Source organism: Alexandromys fortis, unplaced genomic scaffold, assembly GCF_014885135.2.
Source record: "Alexandromys fortis isolate MF-2015 unplaced genomic scaffold, M_Fortis_MF-2015_v1.1 scaffold_0, whole genome shotgun sequence".
NCBI classification, from domain to species: Eukaryota; Metazoa; Chordata; class Mammalia; order Rodentia; family Cricetidae; genus Alexandromys; species Alexandromys fortis.
Genome location: NW_026067949.1, coordinates 12,483,510 through 12,502,658, shown reverse-complemented (window position 1 = coordinate 12,502,658; position 19,149 = coordinate 12,483,510). Strand labels below are relative to the sequence as shown.

The 19,149-nt window shown below is 40.6% G+C and overlaps 1 protein-coding gene across 2 annotated transcripts in view; it reads left to right on the top strand.

Annotated features, from left to right (window-relative positions):
• Positions 1-5,214: 5,214 nt before the first annotated feature.
• The window catches only part of Sepsecs (Sep (O-phosphoserine) tRNA:Sec (selenocysteine) tRNA synthase), a 28,143-nt gene continuing 14,208 nt past the window's right edge, over positions 5,215-19,149 (top strand). The window contains exons 1-7 of one of the 2 annotated variants that reach the window (XM_050149845.1): positions 5,215-5,369; positions 5,925-6,079; positions 8,630-8,748; positions 9,064-9,222; positions 10,359-10,512; positions 14,558-14,660; positions 18,980-19,109. In XM_050149845.1, coding sequence (XP_050005802.1) covers positions 5,256-5,369; positions 5,925-6,079; positions 8,630-8,748; positions 9,064-9,222; positions 10,359-10,512; positions 14,558-14,660; positions 18,980-19,109 — 934 coding nt within the window. In that variant the 5' untranslated portion in view covers positions 5,215-5,255. Of the gene's footprint in view, positions 5,370-5,924; positions 6,080-8,629; positions 8,749-9,063; positions 9,223-10,358; positions 10,513-14,557; positions 14,661-18,979; positions 19,110-19,149 lie in introns of those variants that run through there. The other variant, XM_050149846.1, reaches the window with a different exon arrangement.

Sequence of the window (19,149 nt, the reverse complement as noted above, 5' to 3'; positions counted from 1 at the left end):
CAAAGATCCTGAGTTCAATTCCCAGCAACCACATGGTGGCTCACAACCATCTGTAAAGAGGTCTGGCGCCCTCTTCTGGCCTTCAGGCATACAGACAGAATATTGTATACATAATAAATAAATAAATACATAAATATTTAAAAAAAAAGAGTTTAAGGTAGCTGTGGAACTAAGAGAAACTGGTGACAGCGAATACAAGTGCCTTGCTGGTCAAGGGCACTGAGGCTAGAAGGTGAAGTGCACAATAGCTCTCTTATCTCAAACACCAACCTTAGTTTGGAGCCACAGGGAACAACCTTTAGCTGTCTGCAGCAAGAATAGAATGTAGTTAAATTTTTCTTCCTCCGTTGACTGGAGAGGCCTGGGCATAACTTTTGCCATTATCCACTGTACGGTTTTAGTTTTAATAAATGCCTCAGTGGGCAAAGACTCAAGGTAGCTCTTTCTTCTTTTTATTTTTTTCTTCTAATATTTTAGGGTGGCTCCTTCTTTGTCCTTCCCCAGCTCCCCAGCTGTCCTTTCTTCTATGGTGTGCTACCATTTCCCTGAGTTTTGGTTTCTTTAGAGGTTTCCCTGACATTTTGTACGGGAAGGCGCTCTAGGGCAGGTGCCTTTAATCTTAAGCCACTTCACCCGAAGACTGAAGTGATTTTCCAATTGTCAGGGAACAGAGTCACAGATTTTCCTTGGGTACCTTAGAGACCTGCAGGCTCAGCTGAATTGAATCTCTACAACTGACATTGCAAAGGGCTCAAAAAGAAAACAGAGGGCTAATAACTGATGTAAGAAATAAAACAGAAGTGGGCGGTTTCCAATATCAAAAGTGCCCTAAGAGACTTAAGTTTACTGCATTGCAAACAAACTGCAGGCCCCTGGTCCCTGGCCCCTCCCCTGGCTGATGTCTTCTCCAAATAGAAGGTGGATTCAGATTGGGACACAGGGAGATACAGGGACGAGGGAAGTGGTCACTCCTGACACAAGACTGGAACCAAGGCTTTATATTAGCGGGGGATACATATTTGAATCTCAGCTAGTCACTTCTAGGTGGCAAGGCTTTGGCCCATTACCCTATTAAGATTGTTGAATTCAAATTCAGAAGCACTCTTGGTCTAATCAAAATTGTAAGGGTCATCGCTTCTTTGCAGGGAGGGATGGACACAAGCGAAGTGATTGTGCTGAATTGCTTATGATCGCTTGTTCTCATAGCTGCGAGTGGGAACACCAGTGGTCACGATTCCCTCTGGTCTTTTTTTACATAAGGCTGAAATTGCTTAGGTGTTTTAATCATTGGGGCTAGTGATAGATGGTCCATGTAGCATTCACTGTGACTGAGAGAAGTGAATGGCGTTCGAATAACTATGTCCTGGCCTATACCGATGCAAGAATAAAAAGAAAAGAGGCCAAAAGTCAGGGTCTATTTAAATGAGAAGGATGTGAGCAGACTTAATAGCTAAAACAAGTAGACGGTGACCTGGCTGAATGCCTGGAAAGGGAACTGTCTACTCTGAGGTCCCTGGCTTGTTGTGAAGGTCCTGTGTGGCCTACAGCTTTAGAAGATGGGCTGTTTCTGAGAGATCTCTTTAAAATCCTGTTTGGAGTATCTTGTCAGGTTAACTTTTCATTCTGACAGAATTCTGATCTGCTTTCTTAATTGAGCTCTTAAAAGATGTCAGTACACAAAGAAGAGAGTTTCATTCTGGTATTTCCATACATACTTTGTTCTTGAGCCCCTTTCTCTCTCCTTCCCTCCATCTCTTGCCTCCCTCTCAGTGTTCCTTTCCTTTCCCCCAAGAGCTTGCTTGCTTCATGTTGCACACATTCTGTTAGCCTCTCTCCACCTCCGTGACAGGGCAAGACAGGGTGCGGGTTAACTCATCTCCTGCTCTTGCTGAGGCCATTTCGGGTTTGACTGGAATTTGATCTCCTTGATGGAAAATCCTATGGAAAATTATCTGAGTCTATTTTAGGTGCTTGAGGCCAAGGTGTCCCAGATAATTTATCTTGGCTTCTGTTAAACTGCCTGCTTGTGTAAAACCTCCCCCTCCAGCTAACCTCTTGTCTTAGCTTCTTTTAAACTGCTTGCTTGCACAAAATCTCCCACTGCAACTGCCAAGCAAAATAACATGAGTTGGTTTTTGCCTTTTAAAGCTGTTTGCTCTATACACTTGGGGCTACACTTGGGTCTCACATACCTGAGTGTAGTCCCAGACATGTGGAATAAAGACTTTTAATTGACTGTACTGTATCTGAGTGGTCTTCTTGAGGGGTCTCCCCATTATAGCTCCCCCTTAAGATTTCTTTTTCTCATTTTCATGAACCCTTTCTCTGTTCTGTATCTACGACCTCCACATATATGTATATATGTATTAAAATCTATGATCAAATATGAAGAAAATGCCAAATTTATCTTTCTGAATTTGGCTCCCCCCCCCCCGAACAATAGTTTTCAATTTTATCCGTCTTCATAAAAAATGTTATGATTTAGCTTTTCTTTATGCCTGGATAAAATTCCACTAGGTATATATGCTCCAAATATATTCATCCATTTATTTCCTGATGGACATATAATCTGGTTTTTAATTTCCTAAACATTATGACTGGTGCAGCTACAGATGTGGATGCACAAGTGTCTGGGTGGCAGCCCTATGGTACTACTTCTAAGTCTTTCTTTGCTTTTGGAGACAGGGTTTTACCACATAGCCCTGGCTGGTCTGGACTTTACTACATAGACTGGGCTAGCTTCAAACTCACAGAGATCTGCCTCTCTGCCTTCAAGGGCTGGGAATCAAAGACACATGCTCCTTGGCCCAGCCTTTATTTTTAATTTTTTGAGAAACCTTTTTGTTGACATCTGTAGTAGTTGCTCCATATTGCTTCTCTGATTGTGAAAGAGCCCAAAGACTGACTGTGAAATTTCACTCTTGTATTTGATGTGGACTGTACCTAATAAAATTCATTCCAGTGAGGCCCAAGAACAATATTCCTACATCCTCCCAAGACATGAGCTTTCTTTGTTGAAGACCACGATGAAGAAAGAGGCTGCTTGGGAAGATGCGGGAATACTAGGACAGTGGTCTGGCAATTATGGCTACGTATTGAACACAAATTTTGTGCAATTTCATTATATCTATGCGTGGTAGGGCAGATTCTATTACTAGAGGTGAAATCTCTAATTATGAGACTTCCAGCCAATGATTCATAGGAAATAGCCTATGTACCTTTAGAGTAATGAAGTACACAGTCATATAGATTTATGGAAGTGGTGCTTACCTTTGGTTTAGAAAGTTTAAGGATGTCTTCAAGTTTTGCTGATTTAAATGTGAGGATATTATTCATCAAAAAGAGTTTCAAGGGCAGTGAAGTTTCTGTAGAGATCACACAGTCTTCAGAATTTCAACTGAGTAAGGGATAATACCTTACAGTAGAACTGCATGATGTGTCTTGGTCACTACCGAGATTTTTTTTTTTTAAATTTTCAAGACAGGGTTTCTCTGTGTGCAGCCATGGCCGTCCTGGAACTCACTTTGTAGACCAGGCTGGCCTCAAACTCACAGAGATCCGCCTGCCTCTGCCCTCCTGAGTGCTGGGATTAAAAGTGTGGGCCATCACTGCCTAGCAGGATTTTTTTCCCTTCCTTCCTTCCTTCCTTCCTTCCTTCCTTCCTTCCTTCCTTCCTTCCTTCCTCCCTCCCTTCCTCCCTTCCTTCCTTCCTTCCTTTCTTCCTCCCTTCCACCCAGGTTAAAACAAAATCAGGTAACTTTCAGTGACTGTCAAGGTTGTTGCTTTTGGCAAGGAAATACGGTAGACCACCCTGAAAGCAGACATACAATAGCTAGAAGATATTTTAAAAGTCAATCTAAAAATGGTATAAAGGCTAGTGAGGTCACAGTTCAGCCCACTATTTAGATTTTTCCTAGACTATGTTGTAGGCAGGTTACACATGATCCTCACTTGACCTCAGTGATATTTGTACAGCTTCACAACTAATGTTGACTTGGGAGAGGGACCAGTTTGTCTCTGTTACAATGAGTGACTTCATAGAGACACGTGATATCCTTTGAAGATATCTGATAGCCCCAAGCAACTGCCCTTGGAGGCCCGTGGATTAACTCAGTAAAAGGTCCAACTACACTTCCCCTATTTTTTTCTTTTCAAAGGCAAGGGATGAAACACTGGTACTGTACAATGGAGTCTTTGAATGGCAGAAGAGCTGTGACCTTTATATGGTCAAGGATTATTAATGGGCAAAGATTCTGGTTTGGCACCGAGACCTCTCAGAACATTTTCGTTATTTGCCACATATCCCTTCTTTTCAAATGGGTCTTTATTTTTGTCTGGCTGTCAACCTAAGAAACAGGAGTGCATCACAGAATCCCTGAACTTCTTGTCCATTTTGGTTGTGGGTTCCAACAGAGATGAGACACTTTTCTCCCCTCAAACATCTCAGAGTCATGGGGAATTCATAGGCCATATTTGCTGTCTTGCTGCCACCAAATACATATGTTCTGCCATTGGTGAATTCTTCCATTGTGTAGAGTACTACATTCTTAAGATACCCTTATGAGTGAGTAGCGTTAGTACAAGGTTCTCGAAGGAATTCTGTAGATCTAAATGAAGTACAGAAAGCTTCAGAACTCAGGGAAGACACTCCCGAGGCTCTCTTCCAATAGTAGGGTGATGGATTCTATTACTGCAGACTATCACATAATTTGAAATGAAAAAAGTACCACGAGATAAATTCACCATAGAAGTAGGTAGGGCTCTATCACTTCATAAGGTTGTCCGGCCGCAGTAAATGTTGAAACATATCAAGGCATGGATGTAAGTTTCTGGGCTCTGACACAGTCTGGGGAAGACTGAAACAACATGACTGGAGCGGATCAGAAATCTTCATTTCTTAAGGATCCCACACAAGGACACTTCTGCTTTCTCTGCCCTCTCTCAAAGACCTAGCAATGCTCCTGTCTCTGAGAGAGTTTACCTAGCCCAAGTCAATGCTCCTTTCCTCCGGCCTGAAACCCGCTAAACTTACCAACTCCCTTAGGAATGCTCAAGGGTGATGGTGGTGGGTGTGTGTGTGGAGTGTGCGAGGTGTGTGTGTTTGGGACGGGAAGGCAAGTGCGCGGGTAGCGGACTTTGCCCGTACGCGGAAGCCGAGTCCGGCGGCCTGGGGTATTTTGGGTCCACGGCCGCCCCGTACCGTTCGGGCGGCGCGTTGCATCCTGGGCCTCGGCGTGTAGTTTGTGGGAGCTGTCATGAACCCCGAGAGCTTCGCGGCGGGCGAGCGGCGAGTTTCGCCGGCATACGTGAGGCAGGGCCGCGAGGCTCGGCGCGCGCACGAGCACCTCATCCAGCTGCTTCTAGAGCAGGTATTCCCCTGCCTCGGTGCCCTGGTTCTGCGTCTCCGGGGAGGAGAGGGGAGGGGCGGGGCGGGGCGGCGTGCTCCTCGGTGTCCACGGAATTGCCAAAGTCCGGGTCTTCGCCAGCCTGGGCCGGTTGGGGAAGGCATGGCCGGGAAGGCACGGTGTGTTGTTGGGAAACGCACTCCAGCCGGCAGCTTTCCGCCCCGACCTCTCAGGCGGGCCTTGCTCCTGGCCGCAGTGCTGAACTTCAGTGCCCCCGAAGTTTGAAAACTCCTCACTGAGGGCATCGCCTTGACCGTTCCCTAACTTAACTGGGATTTAAGAATCCTAGCAAACCTAAGTGTCTGGATTCCATCTATTTTCAGTCTCTAGCTTGTAGTCAAATAGAATACGAACGTTCGGTCAGCTGGCAGTTTCTTCATAGTTGCTGAGTCTGTTTTTGATTTGGGGAGTCAACGGACATAACACAAAACACATTAAAAAATTCCGGCCCATCGGTGTGGGGTTTTAGGGAATGATAATTTTCCTGAATATAAATATCTTCACCATTTTTTTTTTAAGGGCAAGTGTCCAGAGGACGGCTGGGATGAAAGCACACTTGAGCTCTTTCTGCATGAGCTTGCAGTCATGGATAGCAACAATTTCTTGGGTAATTGTGGGGTGGGAGAAAGGGAAGGGAGAGTGGCCTCTGCTTTGGTTGCTCGTCGTCATTACAGGTATGTTTCTTATGCCAGTTGTGAGAGCCTTTGGGCCCCTCCCCCAGGTGGAGTGGGAGGAACTTAAAAATGGTTAAGGTATTCATAGTAAATTTGAAATTTTCCACTCACAGTTTCTCCCCTCTTCAAATGGACATGGGAACCAAGTGAAACCAGGAGGTGGGAACACTCCGAGCAGGTGCTTCTCATGCCAGAGTTGAAGTTCTAATATGTGATGGTTTCCCTTTCAGACACTTTATGGTCAACAGTGCTGTGTTCTGATAAATATTTAAACTAGGAAATCTGCTTGGTTCTAAAAGCTTAATATTGTCAATACAAAAAAACACCGAGTTCCTCTCGAGATACTAACAAGTGACAGGTGACACCAAATACCATGTTGTGGTGTGCTGGAGAGATGGCTCTGCTGTTAAGAGCATTGCCTGCTCTTCCAAAGGTCCTGAGTTCAATTCCCAGCAACCACATAGTGGCTCACCATGTTGTGGTGTAACAGTTTCATGAGCTTTTTATAATGAAATAGTTATAGAGCAAAGAAAATACTAAATCATAGACCAAGACTTTTAAAACACACTGGTAGAAATATGGAGGTAGGCCAGTTACAGCAAAGCAAGGCGTTCCTAGTGTAAGTATCAGATAGCCTCTGGGTAGGTGTAATCCACTCCAAGGTCTCTGAACGTTCTGGAAGGATTTCCCTAATAGTCATGGAGGTGACAGCCCCCACACAGGGGAGACATTTTGGTTCTGAACCTGTACCTTGCCAGCTTACCCCAATCATAGAAGTTAAGACATAGAATCATAGAATGTTTAATGCGGGTGAGACTTTTTTTTTTTTAATTTCAGTTGACATAAATCATAGTTGTCTTTCTTTTGACAAGATAGCCTAATTCTCTCTTTGATTTTCAAAGACAAGAGTCTCACTGTGTCACTGTGGCTGTTCGGGAACTCTCTTTGTAGATCATGCTGGCCTTGGATTTATAGAACTCTACCTGCCGCTACCTCCTGAATGGCAGGATTAAAGACATGTGCCCCCACACCCTTCTTAACTTGCAGGTTTCATTGGAGAGTAATGAACTTGAGAGCATAGTTTATCAGTATCTGAATCCCACTTTATAAGTACTTCTTTTTGTTGCAATCGATGGAGGAACGGGTGTATTAGATGATTACATTATTTGCATTCGTTTTGAAAGTTTTTTTTAACCCATCCTGAAAATTGGTTTAATTTTTCTTCCAGACCTGCCTCTTCATCCTGAGTGCCAGAATTTAAGGCATGAGCCACCACCTCCTGCAAAAAGTTAACTTTAATTATTAATTGATAGTGCTTTTGGATATGATTGCTTATTTCCATCTTCTACCCTTTCTGTGAGAAATATTAACTCGTAAAAACATTTTTTTTTGATTTTTAAATCAAAGTACAGTTTTAGAGGCATACTAAAATTTGATTTTAACATGAACTATGATAATGAGTATGGATGTAAGTTTCCTGTCTAACTGCCCTGGTAACTTGGTTCATATATAATATATTAGAAGACTCACATATAAGTGCGCTCATAGGGAGGTACAGCACTAGTGCTCTGTGATCTGCTCCTTATACACACTTTCTGATCTTCTTGACTGTATGAGTTTACAGAAGAATTATTTCTTTATTTTAAAGAACATTCAAAGGCATCTGTCAGTGTGGGTATAGGGCCATCTAAAAGTAGATTTGTACACTCATTTTCAAGAAACATAATTAAAAAAATTAGAACAGTTTTTGCCAAGGGTGGTGGTACTGCCTGTAATCCCAGCACTTAGCAGAAATGGGGAGGGTCTAAAATATAGGGTGGTCAGTGCTACTTAGTGGGATCCCGTCTCAAAAGGCCACTGTCACCACCACCAGCAAATCAGGGCAGTTTCTGAAGCATCCCATTCAGGTCAGAATCTGTCCCGCTGTGGTGGAGGAAGGGAAGAGGGAATAGGATGTTCCCTGTACCATGGTTTTAAATAGATTACTCCAAAGGCTAATGGCTTAAAATGATGACTATTTCTTCAGTTCTGTGTGTTAACTGAGCTCAGCAGCTCAGTGTTTTGGGTGTCTGGTGTAGTTGTCACATGTCAGTTAAGAGTGTAGTTTTGTGGAAGGTTAGAGTCGGCACTCTACTAAAGATGACTTGGTTACGTGGCTGAGGGCTCAGCTTGTCTCTTCCTGTAAGGATTTTGAGAGGCAGTACACACTAGCAAACTCCTCAAGAAGTCTGATGAAGGCTTTAGTGCTTCTTATGACCTTCTAGAACTTAGAGGCTCCAGACAGTAACTTCTGAGTCAACCAAGTCAGTACGAACACCCACATATGGATTTAGACAGGTCTGTTGTATTGTCTGTTGGTGTGGACCAACAGGAAAACAGAGACTGATCTGGTGGTCCTTGGGGATTACTCCACAGTAGTCATTTATGAAGTGTGCTTGCAATAGTGGAAGACTGCCTCTGCTAGTTTTTGGTTATTTAATTGTAAATATGTGTATTAATTACTTGAACACTAAATGTATTTGTACAGTTTTTGGTCCATTTTTTGCTTAGGTTCATCCATGGAATTGGGCGGTCTGGTGATATTTCTGCTGTGCAACCAAAAGCTGCAGGCTCTAGCCTCTTGAACAAAATTACCAATTCTTTGGTGCTTAATGTCATCAAGCTGGCCGGTATGTATCATGTCAATCATAATGTGACTTGTGAGTAGACAGCACACTAGTGTCTTGTATTTATATCTCTTCAAAGCAACATGAATTTGCATTTTTAAAAGTGCACACATGTAAACCTGTTTCAGACAAGACAGAAAACACCCGCAGGGATGACTTTTAACCATGACTTTCATGAGAGCAAATAAGAAAGAGAACCAGGGTTACAGTCCATGTTATTTTATGAACCAAATTTATCATTTCTTCCAGAAGGATGTTGGCTTTTCATTGTTTTGTTTTGTTTATGAGATAATAAATTGCTTTATTTCTTATTTGTAGGTGTTCATTCTGTGGCCAATTGCTTTGTAGTTCCTATGGCAACTGGTATGAGTCTAACCTTGTGTTTCTTAACATTGCGACACAAAAGACCTAAGGCCAAGTATATCATATGGCCGCGAATAGACCAGAAGTCCTGCTATAAGTCCATGGTCACTGCAGGTAAAAGACATACAGCATATGTAATGTTTTAAACATCCATTGGGAAACTCAGATTTTTATATAGAGATAGGTAAATGAAAAATTAAATGTACTCCATATTCATGCTTTAAAGAAATTTTAGTAAAGTATTCATAAAATTTAGCACATACTTTGTTTTAGCAATTTGTAAGCTTATATATACTTACATTTACCATTAAAGTTTGCATAATTATTTGTGGGGTCATCTTTAATTATATGCTAGTTAAGTGCATTATTTCAGTTAAAAATCTGAAGGACTCTTGGGCCATGAGATGGGTCAATGATCTCCAGGTGACTGAAATTTATACTTTTCTTTAGCAGTAAAACACAAAGTTTATGGGTATGATTTATTTATTTTAGCATTTGAATTTTATTATCATTTATGTCTATCTCTGAAAAACGTAAACTCAAGTGAAATTGAAATGTTCCCAGAGAATGAGTAGGCTTCATTCCTTTTTTTTTTTTAAACAGAACTTAACTGGACTAGTAGTCTTTTTGGTTATCAACACCCGAGCAATTAACTTCTGTAGGCTTCTGGTTAACATGTGTTTTCCTTATTTTATAGACTCCATTCCTTTTCATTTCACAGAGCTAAAGATCCAGTCTGTTTGCTGGTTGTTCTTCACACCCTTTTGACTTGTTTCTGATTAATGCCAGTTCTGATTGTCTTAAAGTTTCTTTTGCTGTGAAGAGACATCATGACCACAGAAACTTTTAAAAAGGAAAACATTTAGTTGGGGTGGCTTTCATTTCAGAGGTTTAGTCCATTATCATGCTGCAGCGTGGTGGCGTGCAGACAGACATGGTGCTGAGAAGTAGCTGAAGAAGTGGTCTGAGATACGCTGTGAGGCTTGAGCATAAATAAGACCTCAAAGCCCACCCACAGTGACACACTTCCTCCAACAAGGCCACCGCCTAATAGTGCCACTACTTATGAGCTTATGGGGGCCAATTACATTTAAACAATTATACTGAGCCATCTTTATTACTAGAGGAAAAGCTTGTCAGTGAAATAAATATTTAGAGTTCTTTCGTACAATTGCCTTGCTTCTTAGAGTTCTAGAATCATCTTGCATTTAATTGACACTAATGTTTAGATTTCTGGTTGACTTGTTTAGGTTTTGAACCAGTGGTGATTGAAAATGTTTTGGAAGGCGACGAGCTGCGTACTGACCTGAATGCCGTGGAGGCTAAAGTCCGGGAACTCGGGCCTGATCATATTCTGTGCATTCATTCTACTACATCCTGTTTTGCTCCAAGGGTGCCTGATAGGTAACTGACTTGTGAATATTGGTCTTTTGATGCTCTTTTGAATAAACTTTGTCCACTAATTCCCAAGCACAACGAGATAACACTTGGTAGTGAGTAGTGAATGTACTGGCCTGAGAGAATAAGTCAATTCTAGGGATACTTATTGTAGTGGTTTGGAGAAGTTTGATGCTGAAGGAAAAACAGCTGATGTGAAGGTGGAGATCCCCGTATCCAAATCTTAGTACACCTTATTTGTCTGCTTTCTTGTTCTTGCTGCTTTAAGTCTCTCAGTGTTGTCCTCACTGCTTTAGCCTTTCCAAGTGAATTGCTGGCTTAGTAGTTTTCCCCATCACTATTTCTTTGGCTTTGCAATTCATTTACTAAGTAGGAACGATCGTCACTATAAAGTATTTTAGGATTATTTACATGTCTTTGATTGGGAGATTAAGCTAGATATGTAAAATGGTTGATGATAATATAAATTAGAAAATTAAAACAACGGGGGTGGCAGATGTTCATTTTTCTAAAGGATAGCCACAGTTTTTTTTATTTTTTTTTTATTTTGAAAATGTCATAGGGCTTAAGTTTATTGACAGGAATTTCTGTTTTTGCCAGAAGCTCTGGCTTGTTCTCATTTCAACATCTTTAACAGAAGTGCTAATAATTAATAAGAATTGTGTTGACTTTGGACTCTGGTTGCTAAGCTTTTGTGTTTGTGGACTCATGGTTTGGCAGTGATAGCCACATGTTAACTTTTTATTATTTTACAGGCAAATTTTGAAAGATCATATTGAAACCATACTCTTGAAAATTTGCCTTGGGTCATTTATGAGCCTATGAATTCTGTTTTAAAATTATATTGCATATTCTGTAGTAGTTTATTAATGACCAATCATTTTAAATTTCTTTTTTTTAAGCTTTATTTATTCATACATGTGTGCTGCAGGCCAGAAGAGGGCACCAGATCTCACTATAGATGATTGTGAGCCATCATGTGGTTGCTGGGAATTGAACTCAGGACCTCTAGAAGGACAACCAGTGCTCTTAACCTCTGCGCCATCTCTCCAGGCCTCACTTTAAATTTCTAAGCAGCAAGCATGTGGATGTTTGTATTATCTGAATTATTTTTCTCTGTGGAGTTTTGCTTCATTTTGAGTCATATTTTCAGTGTGTGGCACTGTATTGTTTTACACATATACCTGATAGAAAAGATTCCAGAGAATTTAGTAGTTGGCAAGTTGTCACTTGTTGCTTTTTGTTGTATGATGTAATGATTGCTTTTAATGAGTGAGGTTATGAAAATGGCAGTATAAAGTTAGTGTATTTGATCTTATGATTTTATAATCTTATTTTTAGTGGTATATCATTTATTTTGTTTTTATTGGTCAATTATCAAAAAGTATTGAGTAGGAAACCCATGTAAAAGAAATATTAAAAGGATGTCACTTTTGGTAGCTATTAAAATTAGCTTCTGCTTTAGAATACAGTGGAATTCACATGGAAAATCTGTTTCCTGCTTTTCTTGGCCTTTCATTTAATACCTCTTTTATGTCCTATTAACACATCTGATTAATGTAGATCACTTAAAAGCTACTTACAGGTTTGTCGTATTTTCGATAACTTTAATGTTATGGTATCTTATTTTCAAGAAAGTTATCCTTTCACTAGCACACACGAAAAACATGCCTTTTATCTTCTGAAGAATATATTTATGTGTGTTCTGTAGTAGGAGGTGCAGGCAGGCCTGCTTTTTGTTCTGCCCAGCTCCTGCACTGCTAGCTTTACACCCGAAAATAATAACACTGAAACTGTATTCTTTTAAACACTGCCTGGCCCATTATATCTAGCCTCTTACTGGCTAACTCTCACATCTTGATTAACCCATTTCTAATAATCTGTATAGCATCACGAGGTGGTGGCTTACCGGGAAAGATTCAGCATTTCTGACCTGGCAGCTGGCTCCATTGCTTCTGACCAGAGAGGAGAGGCATGGCGATTGCCTCACTTCCTCCCAGCATTCTGTTCTGTTTATTTCTCCTACCTAATTTTCTGTCCTATCAAAGGGCCAAGGCAGTTTCTTTATTAACCAATGAAATCAACACAAAACAGAAGACCCTTCCACATTAGTGTTCCAATTCTATTTTGTTAGTAACAGAAGAAATCTTGGTATTGATTGTGAGACAGGTGTGTGTGTGTGTATTTGTGTGTGCCCCAATGGTTGATTTTAGGCATCTTCCTCTATTACTCTGCACTTTATTCTTTGAGACAGGGTCTCTCACTGAACCTGCAGCTCCCTGTTTCAGTTCCAGTGGCTAGCACTTGAGCCCCAGCAATCATCCTATCTCTGCCTGCCTGGTGCTGGGATTATAGGCACACACTTCTTAATGTGGGTTTGGGGAATTGAACTCAGGTCCTCATGCTTGCAAGGCAAGCACTTTACTGACTGATTGATCCATGTCTCCATCCCTAAAGATTGTTTTATTCATGTCTTAGTCAGTGTTCTATTGCTGTGAAGAGACACCATGACCACAGCAACTCTTATAAAGGAAAACATTTAATTGGGGTCTTTCTTACAGTTTCAGAGTTTTAGTCCATTATCATCATGAAAGGGAGCATGGTGACATGCAGCTCTAGACCTGGTGCTGGAGCAGTAACTGAGAATTCTATATCTAGATTCGCAGGCAGCAAGAAGAGACACTGGCCTGGCTTGTGCTTCTGAAACCTCAGAGCCCATCCCCAATGACACATCTCCGACAAGGCTACACCTCCTATTCCTTCTCAAGTAATGCTACTCCCTGATGACTAAGCATTCAAATTTATGTGTCTGTGGGCCCATTATCATCCAAACAACAGTTCATAATACTTAAAGGAAGCAAATTGAAAGTTTCTGGCAATGAACGTGATCTTATTCCTGTTTATAGTTTTAAAACATACTTGTTCACATCTAGGAAAAAAGATATCTCATGCATACCACTCCTTTATTTACTTACTTGAGACAGGGTCTTGCTATGTATCTCTGATTGGCGTGGAATTTACTGTATAGAATTAGCTGGCCTCAAGTTCACAGAGATCCATTTGCTTCTGCTTCCCTGTGCCATGTATTTTAAATACCTCCTTTTGGAAAGAAGCATAGAAATGCTTTGCTTCCAAATTCTATTTGTGAAACCAAGCTTCTTTTTAGAAATCAATTTTGTTGCATCACAGTTATAGTTTTGAAGTGTACTGACATTGTTTTATAGGTGACTTTAGTCACAAGTAGTATTGGGTTTTGAGAAGGAACCTCTGCTGTATTGTGGTTCATTACCATATTTAACATAAATTAGACTTTTAAATGTCTTTTTATGAGAGGTGTCAAATGAAAGAGTAAAAAAGGGTAGATTTTAAGCCAACAGTATTTTAAAGGATGTATCCAAGTTGTTAGACAATGTCGGTGAGTTTTGGTACAGGAAGGTTGTAGTTCCCAACCTTCCCCCCCCCTTTTTGTCTTTTTAAAATTAAGGTCTACTTGAAAGTGTATTTTTTTAAATTTTGTGAGATTTCTTAAGGTTTCCAGATATGCTTATTTATTTTCTCAGTACTAGCTTCAGTATTGTGAGTAGTCAAAGCAGTAAGAAGGGGAATCGCAGCCCTTTGTGAAGCATCATCTAATCTCTGTTCTTTGTAAGAAATTTGGAAATTATTGAAAAGTTCCCATTGTAAACTTTCGTTTTGTTTTGTTTTTCTTTGAGACAGGGTCTCACTATGTAGCCTGGCTGGCCTGGGACTTGCTGTGTAGACTAGGCTGACCTCACACTCACAGTGCCTCCGCGTATCAAGTCATAAGCTTTTCAAAATACGTTTTTCCTTCATTTATTAGTAACATTGAAAGGCTTTCTAAGGTTTTCTAAAGTGCTTGCTGTGTATTTCCAGGCTGATGAATTACATGCAAAGATACTACAGAGGGAATTCAGTTTGTCATCCCCTTCTCTCTTTCCCTACCATACTTTAACACTATTGATAAAAACTTTCCATAATTATTATAAAGCACAGTATGAGTATGTCTCTCTGTAAATGTTTATGTTTATAGATTAGAAGAACTGGCTGTGATTTGTGCTAATTATGACATTCCGCATGTAGTCAACAACGCTTATGGATTACAGTCTTCCAAGTGCATGCATCTCATTCAGCAGGTGATTTATTATATTAATATTATATACTATAGGATTATGACTTTTTTTTCTACAGTCTAATACAGTGAAAGTTATTTAACTTTCTCTACTTTGGGGAGCATTACCAGTACTCTCTTGGTAAAAGTCATTGTTCCTTGGTAGTCTAATGGTAATTGAATAGTAACTTTTAAAGATTTGTTTATGCATCTATTTTGTGTATATACATGTGTCTGTATGTGTAAGCGTATGCATACCTATATGTCTCTGTGTGTGTGTGCTTGTTTGTGTAGTTGGGGACAAGAAGAGGGTGTTGAGTATCATTCTATTGTTCTCCTATTTCATCAAGGCGGAGTCGCTCTGAACCTATAGGTTGAATTTTCTCAAGCAGGCCGGAAGTCAGCAAGCCCCAGTGGTCCTCCTGTCTTTACCCTTTTTGGAGCGAGAGTTTTAGGTGTGTGTGAAATGCCTGACCCGTTACATGGGCTCTGGGCTTCAAACTCTGATCCTCATGTTGCACAAGTGTTCTTCCTGGATGAGCATTCATTTCTCCTGCCCCTGGAAATAGCTTTGATGGTCCTGAATCAGCACAGAAAGATTTCAGTAGCATTCTTAACTTTCTGAGATTTTTTTAAACCCTGGATGCTCATTTTTCTAAGGTATTGAATTACATTATTGATGATTATATTTTATATAGAAGAAAAAGAAAACAGGAAGAGTAAGAGTGAACCATGTAAACACATAAACATATTTTCAAATCTTAAAAAAAATACAAAACATTTAAAAATTTTCCAGGATCTAAAGACTCTTTTAGTAGCTGCTGCTCTATGACCTTTACTCATTCACTCCTACCTTTCCTTTGGTGTCTTTTCATCATTCCTTAACTTTTCAAGGTGGCCTCACAGGTCTAGGTGGAGCAGAAGAAAGGGATACAGTGTTCCGTTCTGGAACCGGTGAGAACACTTTATATGGGTGACTCGCTTTTATTGAATTGCACTTCCTTTCCTCTTCTTCTGCTAGTACTTAAGAAAATTACTACATTTATTTGTGTGTGTATTCATGCTCACACATGTGTGCCGTAATATGCATAAGGAGGTCAGAGGACAACTTTTTGGAGTCAGTTCTTTCCTCAACCATGTGGTTCCAGAGTTAGAACCAGGGCTGTCAGGGTTGGTGGTGAGTACCTTTAACCACAGAGTCATCTCACTGCTCCTCCCCCCTTTGTATCTTTAACGCTTTCAAAGTTCAAAAGCATTAGCATCTCTAAAAGTTTATAAAAGGAAGGAGCAGGTGGTCATAGCTATCTTTATTTTTAATCATAGCTATCTTATAAGTACCGCTAGTCATTTGTAATGAATATTTTTCTGTTTTCACATAGTTTTAGATACTGTGTATATTTAACAAAAGACTTTAAGCCTTGTTAGTTGTATGTTTATACTTTCCACATGCCTATATTTGTTTTCACACACATCATTTTAAATATTTATTTATATGTGGGAGAGAGATGGCCTGAGGAGGCCAGAGAGGCATTGCATCCCTTGAAACTGAAACTGGAGTTTAAGGTGTTTGTGAGCTGCACAGGTGGGTGCTGGGGTCGGAGTTCTGCTCTTCCCACTAGAGCAGCTGTGCTCTATCTAACTGCTTAGCTATCTCTGCAGCCTGAGATGAGTCACTTACTCAGATGTTATTCCCTGATTGAGAATTGCTCAGGGTTCTGGGGCTCATAATACTTTTGAACACTTGGAAGTGGAGTGATAGTGGTATACTAATGGAGGGCCAAACTAAGGGGAGCAGTTGTGGAGCTGATGGGAAAGGTATCCTTGGGGCTGCTCTTCCTGGCACACCATTTTGTCGTGTGCTCGTGCATGTACGTGTGTAATGTTTCTCAAATGCAGATGCTGTCTCGTAGGTATTATATTACTTTCTAAAATGGACTTGTCTTTAAGTAGTAAATAAACATTTCTGCAGATTGGCCTACATGAGGAGAGGGCATAGCACTGTTAGTTTACAACATAAATGTGTAAGTCTTGTTGAGTTCTGACTGCTTTTTTGTGACATTCTAAGTAGAGTTAACTTTCACTCAAAACTGTCATAATGCAGACAGCTTACCAAAGACCTACCATGTGTGGTAGGCATCTGGTCAGGCTGTTAATGTTTTAAAACTAATCCTATTAAGTTAAGGTGTATTTTCACTGTTCCTGTTTATATATGAGGAAATATGCTCAGTGGTTTAAGCGTTTGACCTGAGTCTCATAGCTGCTGAGGAAGTTGTATAGCAGTCTGCCACCAGGGCCCCCAGTTTCCCTAAAACAGAACAAAGCCCCAAGAAAGCAGTATCACAGTAACCATGTAATTAGTGAAGAAAACTGTTATACCTGAAATGTCTTAGCACTTTTAAAAGATGTCCCAGTCCTGGTTCTGAGCAGATAAGATTCTCTGTTAGGTATGTGTAATTTCAAGAAGTACACTCCTGGTTCTGTTTGCTGAAATGCCTAATCTGAGATGTTAGGACAGATTAATAGAGGGCACATAGTAGAGCTATGGAAATGTGTGTGGGATTGACTGTTTAGGATGGAAGGTGAAGTTCCAAAGTGTGGGAAGCAGCAACTTCACTTGTTAAGAATTGGTGCAAAGTAGGTGTTACTGCTACTTACCCACACACCCGATTGTTATTTCATTCAGTAGATTTTCTGACTTCCCATTAGTATGTGACTACCACAGAATGTGCTGGGGACACAGCGTTGCAGCCTATTTCCCAGCAGCCTCTGTCCTGCTAGGATTTTCATTTTCTTCCTTAGTGGCCATTTCTGAGTGTTTTTTGTGAAGGAGTGTGCAGTCTTCATGGTGAAAGGATGGGTGTAGCAGTCTGGAGTCTGCTTCCCCTTTCTCAGTCTGCCCACTCCCAGGTCAGGCTCCTGCTCCTCTCAGAAAGCCTAGACAGTATTTCTGGACACTCTCAACCTGGCCCCACTTGCTGTGCTTTCTCTTCACTTATTCTGTTGTTTATGCTGTCCTCTCCTTCTGAGATGGGTTTCTTCTGTTCATTGTCTGCTAGGAAATAAGAGTCCTGGCAAGAGTAAGGCTGAGACAGTCAGCGATGGTCTCTGACTGTCTGTTCCCTTCTGTGGCTTCTACTGCCTCTACCTGTTGCCTGAATCTGGTCTCTCAGATTAGACCAGCTATCTGCAATTTCCATTCTCCCTGAGATACAGAAATGGGGAAGAAGTGTGAAAATGAAGGTCAAATGTGGTTATAATATTAATAGGAATGTAGATTGTGAATACAGATTGAAAATCTGTGGCTGCAGATAAAGAAAAAAACCTCTGAGTTGAAATTTAGATGGTATCTCCTTTTTAAGAGGAGGAAATTGCAGCACATTAGACAGAAGGTCATAGCTGTGTCAGATGGGACAGAACTTGGCTCCACATTTCTGTAGGTCTGTGTTCAGCTCTGGGCTGGGATATTAGACTTCCATTTGAAGTTCATTTGCCTTGAGACCATCTAAGATCACATGTTAAGGATCACAAGTTATGGAGAAACACTGATTTTGGAACTTCCAGGAATATACAGATGATATTGCCATGGTTGATGATAAACATAAAATTTGGGTTTTCTCTTTTGTGATCAGAGCTGTCATGAAAGTAGAGCTTGTTTAAAGGCTGGGCTTGAGCTTTATGCCTGGTCTGTATGAAGCCCCTGGGGTTAATCTCCTGCACTGTAACACAGACAAACCCAAAAGATAAAAAACGTTAGTAGATTTTCCCAAGTATCAGAGAGAGACACTTAATTTTCTAGCTGCTTGGTTGGCACTTTGGGCTGCTGTAGTTTATTAGATTCTGATGCTAGGTATTTAAAACTACTTAATCACCATAGACCTTATAAAAGTCATAGGTGTGGGGCATGGGAGAAATGCTTTGTCTCATACTCAGTTTTAAGGTAAAAAGCTGTTTCAGAGGAATTCCCTCTTGCACTGGTAATGACACCCCACCTGCTTTATGCAGGCTGAGTTTAGTGATTAATCTGTGAAAGCTGATGTCCACTGCAGTGTGCTGGGTGTTGTGTGTGTAATGAGCGCCACCCAAGCTGGAGTTCAGTTTGTAAACCCTGGACTTGCACTGCCACATAGAAAATTTCATCCCTTCACCTGCCTTTAAACAAATGTCTATGCACTGTTTCTCATTTTTACTTTTTAATTAAGGTAAAATTAGCCTTTGTAAATGTGGGAATGAAATTAAATTGTATGTATCTTTTGTATGACATTTTTGTTGTGGCCTTTGCTCTTTAATAGAAGTTGTTGTCTGTCCTAGTGACTGACATGTGACCCGTATGTTGTTTGATTCTAGGGGGCTCGGGTTGGTAGAATCGATGCTTTCGTTCAGAGCTTGGACAAAAATTTTATGGTTCCAGTAGGTGGTGCTATAATTGCTGGCTTTAATGAATCCTTCATTCAGGAAATTAGCAAGATGTATCCAGGTAAATAGATAACTTGTTTTCTGGAAAAATTAACTAATGA